This window comes from Heptranchias perlo, chromosome 40 (assembly GCF_035084215.1).
Source record: "Heptranchias perlo isolate sHepPer1 chromosome 40, sHepPer1.hap1, whole genome shotgun sequence".
NCBI classification, from domain to species: domain Eukaryota; kingdom Metazoa; phylum Chordata; class Chondrichthyes; order Hexanchiformes; family Hexanchidae; genus Heptranchias; species Heptranchias perlo.
The window spans coordinates 8,094,408-8,111,208 of NC_090364.1; the positions used below are offsets into that span (position 1 = coordinate 8,094,408).

At 48.6% G+C, this 16,801-nt stretch overlaps 1 protein-coding gene across 1 annotated transcript in view; it reads right to left on the reverse strand.

Moving 5' to 3' along the window:
- The window catches only part of LOC137305358 (serine/threonine-protein kinase BRSK2-like), a 134,688-nt gene that overhangs the window by 8,751 nt on the left and 109,136 nt on the right, over positions 1-16,801 (reverse strand). The window contains exons 11-15 of the mRNA XM_067974194.1: positions 13,381-13,478; positions 12,530-12,680; positions 10,816-10,876; positions 5,486-5,693; positions 1,404-1,449 (exon numbers count right to left, since the gene is read on the reverse strand). Coding sequence (XP_067830295.1) covers positions 1,404-1,449; positions 5,486-5,693; positions 10,816-10,876; positions 12,530-12,680; positions 13,381-13,478 — 564 coding nt within the window. The remainder of the gene's footprint in view (positions 1-1,403; positions 1,450-5,485; positions 5,694-10,815; positions 10,877-12,529; positions 12,681-13,380; positions 13,479-16,801) is intronic.

Consider the following 16,801-nt stretch of genomic DNA (forward strand, 5'->3'; position numbering starts at 1 on the left):
GAAACACTGCATTGCCGATGGCTCCCTCACACTCCAATACTCAAGCTCTGGGCCAATTCAGTAATGGACGTGAAGAGTGCTGAAGGCCCTTCATGTGGTTAAAGGGAGATTAGTTCTACCTGAGCTCATGTTGAGACCATTTGAGGAAATGCACAACAGAACTGATCCACTGAGGTTCACTGAGAAGGAGGTCCTGAGATGGGTTAATGAAGGAGTCAGTTGCCAGTTGATCTAGCACGAAGGGAAGGCAATGGTGGTGGGGGGGGGGGGTAGCAGGGTAGAACATTGAAGTGTATGGTTGTGGGGTTGATGACACTCTATCATGGTTATATGACTACCTGAGCTCATCCTAAACTCTGCTGTCCGTATCCTAACTCGCACCAAGTCCCGCTGTGCTCGCTGACCTACATTGGCTCCTGGTCCAGCAACACCACGATTTTAAAATTCTCATCCTTGTGTTCAAATCCCTCCATGGCTTCGCCCCTCCCTATTTTCTGTAACCTTCTCCAACCCTACAACCCTCCGAGATCTCTGCGCTCCTCCAATTCTCTCATGCGCATCCCCGATTTTCGTCGCTCCGCCATTGGCGGCCGGGCCTTCACTTGCCTAGGCTCTAAGCTCTGGAATTCCCTCCCAAAACCTCCCTGCCTCTCTCTCCTCCTTTAAGTCGCTCCTTCAAACCTACCTCTTTGACCAAGCTTTTGGTCACCTTGTCCTAATGTCCCTAATGTCTCCTTAAGTGGCTCTGTGTTAATTGTGTCTGATTACACTCTTGTGAAGCGCCTTGGGATGTTTTTACTACGTTAAAGACTCTATACAAATGCAAGTTGTTGTTGTGATGTCTACATAAGAAATTTTAGGAAAGCCAAAGGCCCAACATACTCCTCCCATTCTGACAGGTCAACACCATGTAATACGATAAAATACCTGAAAAAGGGAAGGAATGAATTGTAGGAGAGATAAAGAGAAGAGAGGGAAGAGAAAGGAAAGACAGATAAGAACAGGGAGAGAGGCAGGAGAGAGGGGAAGAAAGCAAGATAGAGAGCGAGAGAAAAAGGGGAGAGAAAACAAGATAAAGAGAGACCAGGAGAAGAGGGAGAGCAAGGGAGAAAGAGAAGGGGGAAAGAGTAAGATAAATAAGAAGAGGTGGGAGAGGCAAGATAAAGAGGAGGGGCCAGAATTAGATAAAGGGTGGAAGAAAGAAAGAGATAAAGAGAAGAAACGGGGGGAGAAAGGAAAATGGGAGAAAAAAATGGGAGCAAAAAATGAAGGAGGGCAGGGGGAAAGGAAGGTAGGAATAAGTCCAAAGTCACAGATAAGCACCAGACCGTGTGACCCAAGTCAGGAGGCCATTTTCTGCCCTCTGCCATTGATCTCTACATTACCCAAAGAGTTGAACTTACTCTGGTGATGATTCTGGCGTGAGGCTTGACATTTCCTCTGTTGGTACTGTGCAGGATGGGTAGAAGGAAAGAGAGAAGATCGGATCAATGCAATCTGCAACGAGAGCTTCCTCATTAACAGTCTTTATTTTATAACCACGATTCCTGGCTCTTCAGTCGTTACGTTACAGAGAGCCAGGATACATGAGAATGTCCGACCCTGATTCCCTTCCCCAGTGATGCAGCGGCATTACTTAATGAGTCCCAGTTTTCCCCCTTCCTCTCCCGGAAGTGCTGCCTTGTGCCAGCAGCACCAAAAGGCCATTCTTCATGTACGAGCTTGGACAGCGAGAGTGTCAGCAAGCTATTCACACGTGGAAGGCATCACATCCTACCCTCGCCTGAGCTGCAAACACACAATATTTCCAGCAGAGGTCACTAGATAGTGACTGGGAGCGGGAACCCAGGCTGACTTTGACCCTCTCTCGCCTGAGGGAGCTGAGGCCAAATATGGCAGCTTCCAAGTGTTGCTCTGGTACAGATCAGCAAAGCCCGTGTGGCCCTGGTACCTTCTGGACTGTATGGCTCAGTATCCACACCAGATGATGCGTTTACCCACTGACCCAGAGGCATTCTTCTCAAATTAACCTGGTCAAGCAATGGTGTGGATAATTTTTGAATTGTAAATTATTGTCCAATTTGTGTTGCTGTCAGTAGACTGATGATGTCATTAGGGGACTCCCACCGTATTCAGAGTTTACCAGTAGAATAATTCATTTGATAAAAAGAGAATAATAACTTGGGACAGTAAAGTGCAGAGTGAATTAGGCTGCCACCTGACCAGTGTTTGTCCCGACTGTGATTTCTCGTTGGTCCAGTGGGAATTTTCTAAACTATAAATCTGGCAATCCAGTTTTTAAAAGGAGGAAACTTTTTTTTCACTTCTGTGATCATATTACCATAGTAGGTACAGCACAGGAGGAGGCCATTTGGCCCATTGTGCCTGTGCTGGCTCTTTGGAAGAGCTAACCAATTAGTCCCATTCCCCTGCTCTTTCCCCATAGTCCTGTAAATTTTTTTCCTCCAATTCCCTTTTGAAAGTTACTATTGAATCTGCTTCCACCGCCCTTTCAGGCAGTGCCTTCCAGATCATAACAACTCGCTGCATAAAAAAATGTTTCCTCATGTCGCCTCTGGCTCTTTTGCCGGTCACCTTAAATCTGTGTCCTCTGGTTACCGACCCTTCTGCCATTGGAAACGGTTTCTCCTTATTTACTTTGTCAAAACCGTTCATAATTTTGAACACCTCTATCAAATCTCCCCTTAACCTTCTCTGTTCTAAGGGTAACAACCCCAGCTTCTCCAGTCTCTCCACATAACTGAAGTCCCTCATCCCTGGCACCATTCTAGTAAATCTCCTCTGCACCTATAAGGACTCTATAAGGTCTTGACATCCTTCCTAAAGTGTGGTGCCCAGAATTGAACACAATACTCCAGCTAAGGCCTAACCAGTTTTTATAAAGGTTTAGCGTAACTTCCTTGCTTTTGTACTCTATGCCTCTATTAATAAAGTCCAGGATCCCATATGCTTTTTTAACAACCTTCTCAACTTGTCCTGCCACCTTCAAAGATTTGTGTACGTGCACCCCCAGGTGTTTCTGTTCCTGCACCCCCTTAAAACTGTACCATTTAGTTTATATTGCCTCTCCTCATTCTTCCTATCGAAATGCATCACTTCACACTTCTCTGTGTTAAATTTCATCTGCCTTGTGTCTGCTCATTTCACCAGTCTGCCTATGTCCTCCTGAAGTCTGTTACTATCTTCCACGTTGTTTAACATTTCTGAGTTTCGTGTCCTCTGCAAACTTTGAAATTATACCCTCTATACCCAAATCCAGGTCATTAATATACATCAAAGGAGCAGTGGTCCTAATACCGACCCCTGGGGAACACTACTGTACACTTCCCTCCAGCCTGAAAAACAACTGTTCATCTCTACTCTCTGCCTTCTGTCCTCTAGCCAATTTTGTATCCACGCTGCTACTATCCCTTAAATCCATCGGCTTTAATTTTGCTAACGTCTATTATGTGGTACTTTAACAAATGCCTTTTGAAAGTCCATATACACAACATCAACCGCACTACCTTCATCAACCCTCTCTGTTACTTCGTCAAAGAACTCAATCAATTTAGTCAAGCACGATTTTCCTTTAACAAATCCGTGCTGACTTTCATTTACTAGTCCATACTTTTCCAAGAGCCGATTAATTGCACTTAGTTATTCAGGTTTACAAGCAACAAAGCAAAGATCAACAATCAAGCCATGATCCCACCCCCTGCCTGGCTCCTAATGTGCCCCCCACCCCCGTTAGGTTTTGGGCCTTACAAAATGTGGCAACATTTTGAACATCACTCATTCAAGAAGAAGGAAAGTCCAAGGGAAATACTTTATGTTCAGAATGCTGCAGAGTTATTTATATTTGTACAGGAAAGGTTTATGGGGGAGAGGGTCACAGGCATATGGTGGAAATTTAAAACTGAGCTGTACCCACGCTGTCCACAGCTCCACGGTATTAACTATAAGATTATTTACACAGGTCACGCAAGAAGTATGAAAATATTCTCACCATTTTAAAAAAGCGGCTCTACAAAACATCCCCAATGCCTATCGAAAAAACTCCATGGCTGAGGCTTTCTGCTTGTGTGCTGCACAGCATGTGATTTTAACCTATTCACTTTAACACGCAGAAAATCACTGGCACGCGAGGTCAAAAGGGGAAACCAATGAACTTCAGCCCATCCGTCTCTATCCATCTACCATCCCTATCAGCCCATCCGTCTCTATCCATCTACTGTCCCTATCAGCCCATCCGTCTCTATCCATCTACTGTCCCTATCAGCCCATCCCTCTCTATCCATCTACTGTCCCTATCAGCCCATCCCTCTCTATCCATCTACCATCCCTATCAGCCCATCCGTCTCTATCCATCTACTGTCCCTATCAGCCCATCCGTCTCTATCCATCTACTGTCCCTATCAGCCCATCCCTCTCTATCCATCTACCATCCCTATCAGCCCATCCCTCTCTATCCATCTACTGTCCCTATCAGCCCATCCGTCTCTATCCATCTACTGTCCCTATCAGCCCATCCGTCTCTATCCATCTACTATCTCTATCAGTCCATCCCTCTCTATCTATTTACCATATTTATCAGTCAATATATCTCTATTAATCTACCATCTCTTTCTATCTTTCTATTTCATTCAACTTACCACGAGCAACGCCATGGGAGAACTGCCGCTACTGTTATAAAATTTATGCTTGTTACTTTTTTCAACCATACCCTGCCCCAATAGAGACTCGCCATTTTTGGTTCTCTGACCCTCCAGAGACACCCTGGTGACAACACTGACTGGGAGGGGCTGGCCGAGTCCCTGAATGGTTCGGTTCACTTTACCATTGGCCGCTACTTCTGGTCTGTCCCGGAGCAGATATGAAGGCGTGGGGAAGGGGAGGGGGAGAGGGAGAGGGGAGGGGGAGGAGAAGAGAAGGGAGGAGGGGGAGAGAGGGGAGGAAGGGGAGAGAGGGCAGGAGGGGGAGAGAGGGCAGGAGGGGGAAGAGAGGGCAGGAGGGGGGAGAGAGGGCAGGAGGGGGAGAGAGGGCAGGAGGGGGAAGAGAGGGCAGGAGGGGGAGAGAGGGCAGGAGGGGGAAGAGAGGGCAGGAGGGGGAGAGAGGGCAGGAGGGGGAGAGAGGGCAGGAGGGGGAGGGGGAGGGGAAGGGGAAGAGAGGGCAGGAGGGGGAGAGAGGGCAGGAGGGGGAGAGAGGGCAGGAGAGGGAGAGGGGAGGGGGAGAGAGTGCAGGAAGGGGAGAGAGGGCAGGAGGGGGAGAGAGGGCAGCAGGGGGAGAGGGGAGGGGGAGGGGGAGAGAGGGCAGGAGGGGGAGAGAGGGCAGGAGGGGGAGAGAGGGCAGGAGGGGGAGAGAGGGCAGGGGGAGGGGGAGAGAGGGGAGGAGGGGGCATGGTAGCGTTTCCCAAGACTTGCATTGCCCCTTTAACTACCAGAGAATCGTCAGCACCGACAGACCCGACCCGAGCTGAGCTCACCTTGTAGCTTCCTTCGATGGAAGCGCGGAGACCCAAGGAAGTTGTTCTTGATGGAGTTGAGCCGGGTCCTCCAGGGCACTCCTCCGACCCCTGGGCTGGATGGCGGTGTCGCGTTGGGTGTGCTGGTGGGGCTCTCCTTTGGCGTGTGGACTGGGGTTCCCAGCGGGGTGGGGAGGGGGCTGCCTCTAGGGGAGGGGTGAGGGGTCACCTGTGTGGCAGGGATAGATTTGGCGCTCGTTTTAGTACTTGGGAAAAATCGAGCGGGGGCAGACGGCATGAAGGTGGGTGAAGGGATGGAGTGGTGGGGTGGTGATGTGACAGAAGGATGGTGGCACGGAGGGATCTGGGAAGGAGAGGTAGCTGCGAGGTTGATAGGGAGAGGGTTGGATTTGATGGGCTGCAATGGCTTCTCGCTTAGGCTGGCCTTGGCCGGCAGCGTTTGTGTCTTGGGGTCAGGCTGGCGATGGTGGTGTGCTAGTTTCGATTGCCACACGGTGCCGGGCTGGTGAGAGAAGTCCTTACAAGCGTCACGCTCGGGTGAGGCGGGCGAGAAGCTAAAGACGGGGCTCTGAGGAGGGACAGAGAACTTACGAATGGGCTGAATGTCATGAGAGGAAAAGTCACGTGAAGTGAACAAGAACAAGAACAACAAGAACAGCAGCTTTCAGCAGCGTCGGACAAAGCACGAAGGAAAAGGATTGCAAACAAAAAACAACTGAGAACTTTCATAAAACAGCAACACTGAGCAGGGATGTCCCGCCGTTTCCTGGTGGAAAGTCAATTGTTCCCGGCACCACAACTCTTCCTCCCCCCCTCTCCTGAAGGCCCTGGGCCTGGATATGGTTCCACGGACACCCTCCAGGTGGCCACTCATCATGGGCGAGAGCAGGCTATTCAAACGTGGGGAGCATCGTCTTGTCCTCAATTGATGTCCTCTTTCCTGTAGGAGGCAATCGGGAGTGCGAACCCCAGGGTGATTTCTTTTCCACCCCCCTCCCCACCCGTCGCTCGCTCGCCCAGTGGTACTGAGGACAAACTGTAGCACCCCCTACATCTGCCCTGGGTGAAAGCAGGGTTCAGCACAGGGCGGGAATCGATGTGGTGTCGTTCTGTCCTGTACAGTCCAGCTGCATAACACGCTGAGCCATTTGGGAGAGGTCATGAGATATGATTTAAGACACTTCCCAATTCAGCAACAATCCCGGCAGTTCAGAATTCCACAAATCCCGACATTATACAATAATATGGAATGGTATTATCCTGTCACCTTAACCATCCCTCCCACTGGACAACCATTACACGGAGGTTGATGGCGATCACCCAGGTTTGGTGGGAGGAGGAAGAGAACCCCCAGAACATGTGGCGGACGCCAAAACATCGAGACATCCCTGGATCAGAATGCACCCACAAAGCACAATCAACAAACATGCCCTGAGCCTAATGAAGTGTTATTGTTGTGTGTGAGCTGAAAGTGTAGTGACACCGAGTACCACAGAATCACACTCGGGGAAGTGTAGTGACACCTTGTGCCACAGAATCACACTCGGGGAAGTGTAGTGACACCTTGTACCACAGAATCACACTCGGAGAAGTGTAGTGACACCTTGTGCCACAGAATCACACTCGGGGAAGTGTAGTGACACCGAGTACCACAGAATCACACTCGGGGAAGTGTAGTGACACCGAGTACCACAGAATCACACTCGGGGAAGTGTAGTGACACCGAGTACCACAGAATCACACTCGGGGAAGTGTAGTGACACCGAGTACCACAGAATCACACTCGGGGAAGTGTAGTGACACCGAGTACCACAGAATCACACTCGGGGAAGTGTAGTGACACCTTGTGCCACAGAATCACACTCGGGGAAGTGTAGTGACACCTTGTACCACAGAATCACACTCGGAGAAGTGTAGTGACACCTTGTGCCACAGAATCACACTCGGGGAAGTGTAGTGACACCGAGTACCACAGAATCACACTCGGGGAAGTGTAGTGACACCGAGTACCACAGAATCACACTCGGGGAAGTGTAGTGACACCGAGTACCACAGAATCACACTCGGGGAAGTGTAGTGACACCGAGTACCACAGAATCACACTCGGGGAAGTGTAGTGACACCGAGTACCACAGAATCACACTCGGGGAAGTGTAGTGACACCGAGTACCACAGAATCACACTCGGGGAAGTGTAGTGACACCTTGTGCCACAGAATCACACTCGTGTCTGGTGAATGTCGAATTCTGAATCTGGCTCCTGCTCTCAGGAAGGGGCAGTGAGTGAAGGTAAAAAAAAAGCATCATCACAGGTATGGCTTTGGATTGGAAATTTCTAAAGTGAAAACCGGACGCCAAAGCTCTGATTTGGACCACACAAGAGTCAATTCTGTCCATATACTTTAGTGTCTGATGGTATGGAGGGATTATTCATTGCAGTTAAGAATCCAATCACCCATCAAATGCTCACAGAGCAGATAGGCCAAGGCCTGAGGAGAAATTTTCAACTTGGACAGCCTGAGCGCTAACCTAGCGGAGCGGATCGCCCGCCGGGTGTACAACCCGCCCGATATTCATCCCATTCCCTGCTCCGACTCTCTCGCAGTTCATCAAATATTAGGAAAGGTCATAAAAGCAGGCACTGGACCCAAACATTTGAGGGGTTGGCACATTTTTTTCCCCCTCCCTTTATTTCGGTAAACTTTGCGTTCATTAAGCTGAGGGATGTTCGTGCTGGGGAATGTGTGTGGGGAGGGGGGAAGCAGAGACAACAACAACAACTTGCATTTATATAGCGCCTTTAACGTAGTGAAATGTACCAAGGCGCTTCACAGGAGCGATTATCAGACAAAATTTGACACCGAGCCTCACGGAGAGATATTAGGACAGGTGACCAAAAGCTTGGTCGCAGAGGCAGGTTTTAAGGAGCGTCTTAAAGGAGGAGAGGGAGGCGGAGAGGTTTAGGGAGGGAATTCCACAGATCAGGGTCCAGGCAGCTGAAGGCACGGCCGCCAATGGTGGAGCGATGAAAATCGGGGATTCGCAAGAGGCCAGAATCGGAGGAGCGCAGAGATCCCGGAGAGCGACTGCGGAGCTAGACCCTGAACACGTTTCCTTCCGCAGAAAAAAAATCAGTATGGGTGAGAGTGGCAACCTTAATCCTGACTAACCTGCTGTGGCTTTCCAGCGGTTTTATGTCATTAGGAGCTGGTTTTAAGAGATTTTTGAAAAAAAAAAGATGGCTTTGTAAGAATTATTTTCCCAAATGATGTAACGCTGCCAGTAATTACCGAAAGAATTAAAAAGAAAATAATTGGCAAAAATGGTAAAAAAAAAGATGCAAGTCACCACTGGGCTGGAAGAGCCCGGGGTGAAACACTGGCCGATTTCAGTGCTGCAGTGACACTGATCACCTGCTGGTGGCGCGGGTTGGGGACTGTGGCTCTGGAAAACTCGGCAGCTCAGCCCAGTGGGTAACCAGAGTTACTGCAGCTATCGGCAAACAGGTCAATCTTTCAAACAGAGAAATCCTCTTGTCAGATATGGCCAAGCATTCTGAGGAAGGGACACTATCTGAAATATTAATCTAACTTTTCCTTTTTCAGATGCTGTGCATTTCCAGCAATTTCAGTTTTGTGCTTCAGAATTCCAGCATTCCCAATTTTGTTTTCCATCAGGAGAGATTCAGTCTGTGAAATGCAGTGGGCACCAAATTGTTATTAGTGTAGAGAGGCTTGCCATCAATGATTCAAGCCTTTAAGACAGGAACTCATGACTGAGTATATATAAGGTGCAAGTTGTTGCTGGAAGGACTGTTTGTTTTATAATTCAGTCAATCCCTGGGATTGTGGGCGGACTTAGTTGTACAAGAGTGCGAGAGTTAAACCTTCTCTAAGGGCGTTTAACTCTTAGAGGGTAGTCTTCCGGCAGCAAGGATTGGCACCATTTCCTGGAGGTAACGATTGGCGCCATGTTGTGGAGGCAAAGATGCATCATTTCCATCACAATGACATCAGGCACGAGCGATACGGCGACTTGTTCTTTGCAATGCAGTCGAGTTTCTGCTACACAAATTACGTTACCATGCTGAGAAATATGCCCATGCACTCTACAACTGCAATAAGCACTCCCTTTTCACAGGTGAGATGCACCTTTAATTTGATACAGTTAAAGGGATCATCCTCAGACCTCAGCCACGGCTGAGATTCAAACTCAGGCCACCCGCTCTGAGGCACGACCCTTCCTCCCACCAAAAGGTTAAACGTTAATGGACTACAGCTCAGCAGTCAGCTGCCAGAGGTCAGTTTATGGTCTGGTGAACTTTCAAGGTGATTCCCTAACTCGTTGCTGGACTATGGCCTCCTGTCCATTCTTAATGTCCGAGCCTGGATTTTAAGAGGCGACTGACTATTCCACTTTGAGGGCATCACAGCCGACCCTGGTCTGGTTCTCACCTGATGGCCACGCACACCTGCATTTTGCAGAAGGGGCATCTGACAGCGATCGAGAGTGAGGATCCTGGATACTTATTAACCCCACTTCCCGCTCCCCAGACCTGGGAGGGTCCCAACTGTTAACTGACCGTAGACAGAGATGCCTTTACCCACTGACCCATTGGGAACAGGGACAGAAAGGCGAGGAGTGTCATTAACATTTGGTGTATAAGCCACACCTTCACATGTAGGGGTGTGAATTCTATGTTCTCACTGAGGACATGACTGTAAAATAGGGAGCCTCTTACAGGTGGGATTTTATCCAGGGTGAGAGGTTTCCTCACAGTGTGTCTGAAAGCTCGTTCGCACTGAGCTCTGCTCACCTTGAACGCTTATCGAACACACAAGACAAACAGCACCTGCCGTATGGTGTTCCCTCGCGAGGCTCTCAAATGCCAGCCGATCCTGGGTGGAGCAGCTGCCTCGAAACTGCCAGTCATTTGAAGCTTTCTGTGAGGCCTTGCGCAGGGTCAGGGTTCACACATCCGCCCGCTACGTAGATCTACGGCACGGGACACTGATCAGGAATGGGATCCGAGGCTGAGCTCATCCCTCCACGGGGCAGGAATGTGTACTTATGAGTGTATATGGCATCGTATGTATCTGTGTGAGTGTGCATTTTTATGTGTGTACCTATCGATGCATGTGCCACCATGTGTCTGTTTTGCCTATACATGTGTGCGTAACCGCGTGTGGTCTGTGTGTACCCGTATGTCTGTGTGTGTACCTGTGTGTGTCTGACGCATGTCTGTAAGCTGATGCATACATTAACACAGCCCTCATCTAGCGGAGCGACACACAGCTACACAAGCACAAAACATGCCTGACACACGCTTACCCTGGGGCTGCTGAGTGGACTGGAGGAGAGGCCACACGAGGCTCCGCTGACCGACCGAGACCTGGGCCAAGAGAAAACAAAACACGTCACTCGGACACACGCTAGACGCAGGTCAGGAGAAAGAAAATAAATAAAAGAAAGAAGGAAGGAAGTACTGCATTTATATAGCGCCTTTCACAACCTCAGGACGTCCCAAAGCGCTTTACAGCCAGTGAAATACTTTTGGAGTGTAGACACTGTTGTAACGTAGGAATTGAGACAGCCAATTTGTGCACAGCAAGCTCCCACAAACAGAAATGAGATAAATGACCAGATAATCTGTTTCTTCGTGATGTTGTTGAGGGATTAAATATTGGCCCAGGACACCGGGGAGAACTCCACTACCCTTTTTCGAAAAGTGCCGTGGGATCTTTTACATCCACCCAAGAGGGCAGACGGGGCCTCGGTTTAATGCCTCATCTGAAAGACGGCACCTCCGACAGTGCAGCACTCCCTCTGTACTTCACTGGAACGTCATCATGGATTTTGTGCTCAAGTCCCTGGAGCAGAAACTATGAAGTAACACTGCAGTGGGTCAGACAGAGGACACTGACCGGGGACTGGTGAGAAACTGGTTAAGCCATAAGGTGCCAGCTGTGACTCAATGGCAGCACTCTCACCTCTGAGTCATGGATTCAAGCCTCACTCCAGATACTTGAGCACATAATCTAGGATGGCACTTCAATCCAGTACTGAGGGAGTGCTGCACTGTCGGAGGTGCCGTCTTTTGGATGAGACGTTAAACCGAGGTCTCATCTGCTCTCTCAGTGGACATAAAAGATCCCGTTGCACTATTTGAAGAAGAGCAGGGGAGTTCTCCTGGTTTCCTACCAATATTTATCCCTCGATCAACATCACTAAAACATGGAATGGAGTCACGGTGACATCATAGCAACGGTACCACCAGAATTTCTAGGCCCGCAGCACCAATGGGCTACTTTCATTTGCTGTATAGAAGCTGGGACAACACTGCTTCTTAAAAACCTGCTGCTTGCCTTCTTTTGCTGCTCGAGAACAAGTAAAAGGAGAGGGAAACGCGTTGAATCCCAACTGGGCCAACTTCCAGGCTCGGCAGAGTGCGAATGGAGGCCCAGAGGTGCATCAAGTCTGCTGAAGGCCACAGGTGACAGTGGTTAGGCCGCAATAGTCCCTGAACCATACTGTGAGCATCATTGGGTGTGCGTCACCCCATGCCCCTCCCACCGGCCCCGACTCACCGTCTTAACATCAGGAACTAATCATCCAGGAAATATCACCCCCAGGTATGTGTCCTAACACTGTGTTAGGACATGGCCTTGATCTAATTGAATGGCGGAACAGGCTCGAGGGGCTGAATGGCCTCCTCCTGTTTTATGCTCCTATGTAACACAGCAGGTGAGGACACAGACACACAACCTCCTCACTTACAATTCTCCCGCCCTCCCCCTCGTTTCTGTGGGGAGAATAAAGGTGACTTTTGGTTGAGGAGCTGCGGAGATTCCCCGCTGAGAGCTCCGGCTGCTTTTACTCGCAAAGCGACTGAAGCCGAGTCGTAAACGTGACCGTGCGCCGGGCGGGGCCTATCTCGAAAGGGCCCGAGGCCGCCTCGGGACTCGCGGGTCTCCGCCCGACAGGCCCCAGGTGAAGCAGGCGATCGAGGTGCCAGCGGGCAGGGCCGATTGCTTTGCGGACCTACCGCTGACTGTGCTGAGCCACGTCGATGGCACGACGAGCAGGTACAGGAGAGCCGCCGTCCGTCACGCTCAGCACCTCCATCGACTTCCTCTCGGGCCGGCGCTTGCCATGACGATTCAGCATGGGCGAGTCGACCCGCTTTCGAGGAGGGTCTGAGGAAGAAAGAAAAGAAACAAAACAAGACAATGATCAACAACGACAACTTGCGTTCATATAGCGCCTTTAACGTAGTAAAACGTCCCGAGCCGCTTCACAGGAGCGTTATCGGACAAAATTTGACACCGAGCCACGTAAGGAGTTATTAGCGCAGGTGACCAAAAGCTTGGTCAAAGAGGTAGGTTTTAAGGAGCGACTTAAAGGAGGAGAGAGAGGCGGAGAGGTTTAGGGAGGGAATTCCAGAGCTTGGGGCCCAGGCAGCTGAAGGCACGGCCGTCAATGGTGCAGCGAAGGAAATCGGGGATGCGCAAGAGGCCAGAATTGGAGGAGCGCAGAGATCTCAGGAGGGTTGTAGGGCCGGAGGAGGTTACAGAGATAGAGAGGGGGCGAGGCCACATTGAAGGAGAGGGAATTCCGCCAGGGTCACCATCCCCGGTCTCTACCAGGAGATTCCTGTTGGAAAGTGCGTACGTGTGAATGCTGGGGTGAGGACTGGATCAGGTTTGGCTGTGATGCCCTCCATGGTGGAATAGTGTCACTACTGAGGCTCACACGTGAAGAATAGTCACTAGGGGAAGATAACCCTCCTCCCTAAGGGGGTGACCAGCACCCATGGAACCATACCCCAGCAATTAGTCAGCACTCAGGGGAGAAGATTGAAGAATAAGAACCCAGAGGGAATTCTCTTGGACTTACCAATGTCATTGCGTGGAGGTAAATCCTCGTCTTCACAGCTCGGATACCGCTCTTTCCGGTCCAGCAACAGGAAGTAGATCATTTTCTCCTGGTTTTCTCTGGGGGCAGAACAATGAGAAATGTCGCAACGCATTGGTTAACAATTGGTATTTGGGCAGCACAGTGAGGCTTCTGTGCTGCCATTCACCGCTGTATCTATACTGCCGACAAACCTAGGAGAAGGGCCGAAGCCCATAGGGCAGGACACCAAGGTTAAAAACAGTAGGACACATCAAAGAACATAAGAAATAGGAGCAGGAGTAGGCCATTCGGCCCCTCGAGCCTGCTCCGCCATTGAATCAGATCATGGCTGATCTTCCACCTCAACTCCACTTTGCCACCCGATCCCCATATCCCTTGATTCCCTTAGTGTCCAAAAATCTAAATCTATCAATTTCAGTCTTGAACATACTCAACGACTGAGCATCCACAGCCTTCTGGGGTGGAGAATTTCAAAGATTCACAACCCTCTGAGTGAAGAAATTTTTACTCATCTTAGTCCTAAATGGCCAACCTCTTATCTCGAGACTATGACCACTAGTTCTAGATTCTCCAGCCAGGGGAAACATCTGAAGTATATGAAAAATTAGTGGCTAGTTGACACCAAGCTTGGATTTTGAAAGTGTGTGGATTGTAGGAAGAAGGGAAGGCTAAGGGGTGTGACAACATTTTTGTCTATAATATACCGTGGTATTGGTTTCTCTCTTTTAGTCACGGAACATTAGGGGTTAAAAAATATGTTCACTTATAAAGATGGCCCAGCTTGCTTCAATACAACAGACCCAGAATATAGATATTGTATCTGGCCAGATGTCCAGGGGAGGAGTCAAGCCATTCAGTTCAAATACAAGTGGCTTGTAGGGATTGTTAGTCCAAAAAAAGACCAAGGTCAATGTCGTTCCCCTTCTACCATCCTGGTAGTCACTTGATACAATGATAATGGAGTTGTTGACTAATCATAGCAATCAATCTCTATCAATGAGTCTACAACAGACCCAGACATGAGGTGAGAAAAATCCCCAGTGGTGGAGAGCTTTGGGAACCATAGGTCCAAAGTCACCTGTTCCTCCCGAGCATGCTATACCTACCACGTTATGTCCCAGAATATCATTTTCTGAAAGAAATCTATTTAATTTGTATTTGAATAAATTAATTTTCTATCTGTATGTATTTTTGCTGGCTACTCTTTTTGAATTAAGAGACAAATATTTAATTTTTGTTTGTCCCGTTCATTTATTTTAAAAGTATTTCTCAGCCTGTCTCGATCACATTGAGTAGCCCTTCCAAACCCAACAGAGAAAGAGAGAGAGATTGGACAGAAAGAGAGAGACTCAGTGCATGGTCAGCAACCAATAGCCATGTAAAAGTTAATAGGCAGGAAAATTGTGTCCGGTCTAGTTTACATTGTAAACTCGCCCCTCCCTATCTCTGTAACTTCCTACAACCCTCCGAGATCTCTGCGCTCCTCCAATTCTTGCCCCTTGCGCATCCCCGATTTTAATCGCTCCACCATTGGCGGCTGTGCCTTCAGCTGCCTAGGCCTTAAGCTCTGGAATTCCCTCCCTAAACCTCTCCGCCTCCTTTAAGACGCTCCTTAATGATAAAATTGGACTTCCAACCTTATTCACAGAGACTCCCCTTACACACACACCACACCCTCGTTAAGCTGTCCTATAGAAAGGATACAAGACAGTCCCCAATTGATACCCACCACCTGAATACAATTAACACTTAAAACCTACCTCTTTGACCAAGCTTTTGGTCACCTGTCCTAATATCTCTTCCGCAAACGGCAATTGATACTAGCTCAATTGCTAAATTTAAATCTGAGATAGATAGCTTTTTGGCAACCAAAGGTATCAAGGGATATGGGCCAAAGGCAGGTATATGGAGTTAGATCACAGATCAGCCATGATCTTATCAAATGGCGGAGCAGGCACGAGGGGCTGAATGGCCTACTCCTGTTCCTATGTTCCTATGTTGTGTGGCTCGGTGCCAAATTTTGTTTGATAATCGCTCCTGTGAAGCGCCTTGGGACGTTTTACTACGTTAAAGGTGCTATATAAATGCAAGTTGTTGTTGTAGTTTAGTTTCTATCAAATCTGAGGAAGTTTAATTAAGTCCGTAATTACTGTAAATCTACAATGCGTCTTTGCTTGCATTCAACTATCCATTTATGATTAATAAATCTGTTTGGCTGTTTATAAAGTAAGCCATGTTCCAATGAATTATTTATTCTATCACTTTCTAAAGTCGAGGAGTTTATTGAGAGGGCACCTGATATAACCAGGAGCCAAAATACAGTAATGAGGGTTTTCTGTTAGATCCCTGGACACGCTACACATTACATAGATACTGGGCGGGTAAAGGCGTAGGGAGCAAGGGCTTGCTTACATTCTGAGATGCTGAAAAACATTTTGAGCAAAACTCCAAAAATGTTTTGAGGTCCTGAGAAAGAAAGAGTTGGACTAGACAATGCAAAGAGTCTAGATTTCAACAGAGTGAGGACGTAGGGATGAGCAAGAACATGCAGGATGGTGTCCTTACAACTTAGAAGGAATAAGGAAGAAAATCTCAGAGAAGCATGGACCATAGTAGTGGCAATAAAATAGAGAGAAAGGTTACGATGGGATGTGAAAGAGGTGGTAGAAGAATGTGCCCCAATATCGGGCACTGATCAAGTTTTGGACAGATTTATAACTTGTGGAGATATCGATTTTCCTAAATTCTGGCCAGGAGGTATGCTTGATTGTCAGCTTGGCTCAGTTGGTTTGCCTCTTGCCTCTAAGTCAGAAGGTCGTGGGTTCAAGCCCCCTTACTGACCTGAGCATGTAGTCTAGGCTGGCACTTCAGTGCCAGTACTGAAGGAGTGCTGTACTGTCAGAGGTGCCATCTTTCAGATGAGACGTTAAACCGAGGCCCCGTCTGCCTGCTCAGGTAGACACAAAAGATCTCATTGTGCTATCTGAAGAAGAGCAGGAGGTTCTCTCAGAGTCATGGCCAATATTTATCCCTCCAAAAAAAGACCAGTTTGGGTGGTCACCCATTTATTTGCTGTGCACAAAATGGCTGCTGCATCTGCCCATCCACAGTTGAATAGAATGACTTGCGTTTATATAACGGATATTTTCATGACCTCAGGACGTTCCAAAGCCAATGAAGTACTTTTGAAGTGTAGTCACTGTTGTAATGTAGGAAACGCGGCAGCCAATTTGCGCACAGCAAGGTCCCACAAATAGCAATGAGATAAATGACCTGATCATCTGTTTTAATGATATTGGTTGAGGGATAAATATTGTCCAGGACACCGGGGAGAACTGCCCCGCTTTTCTTCGAAACAGTGTCATGGGATCTTTTACGTCCACCCGCGAGGGCAGACGGG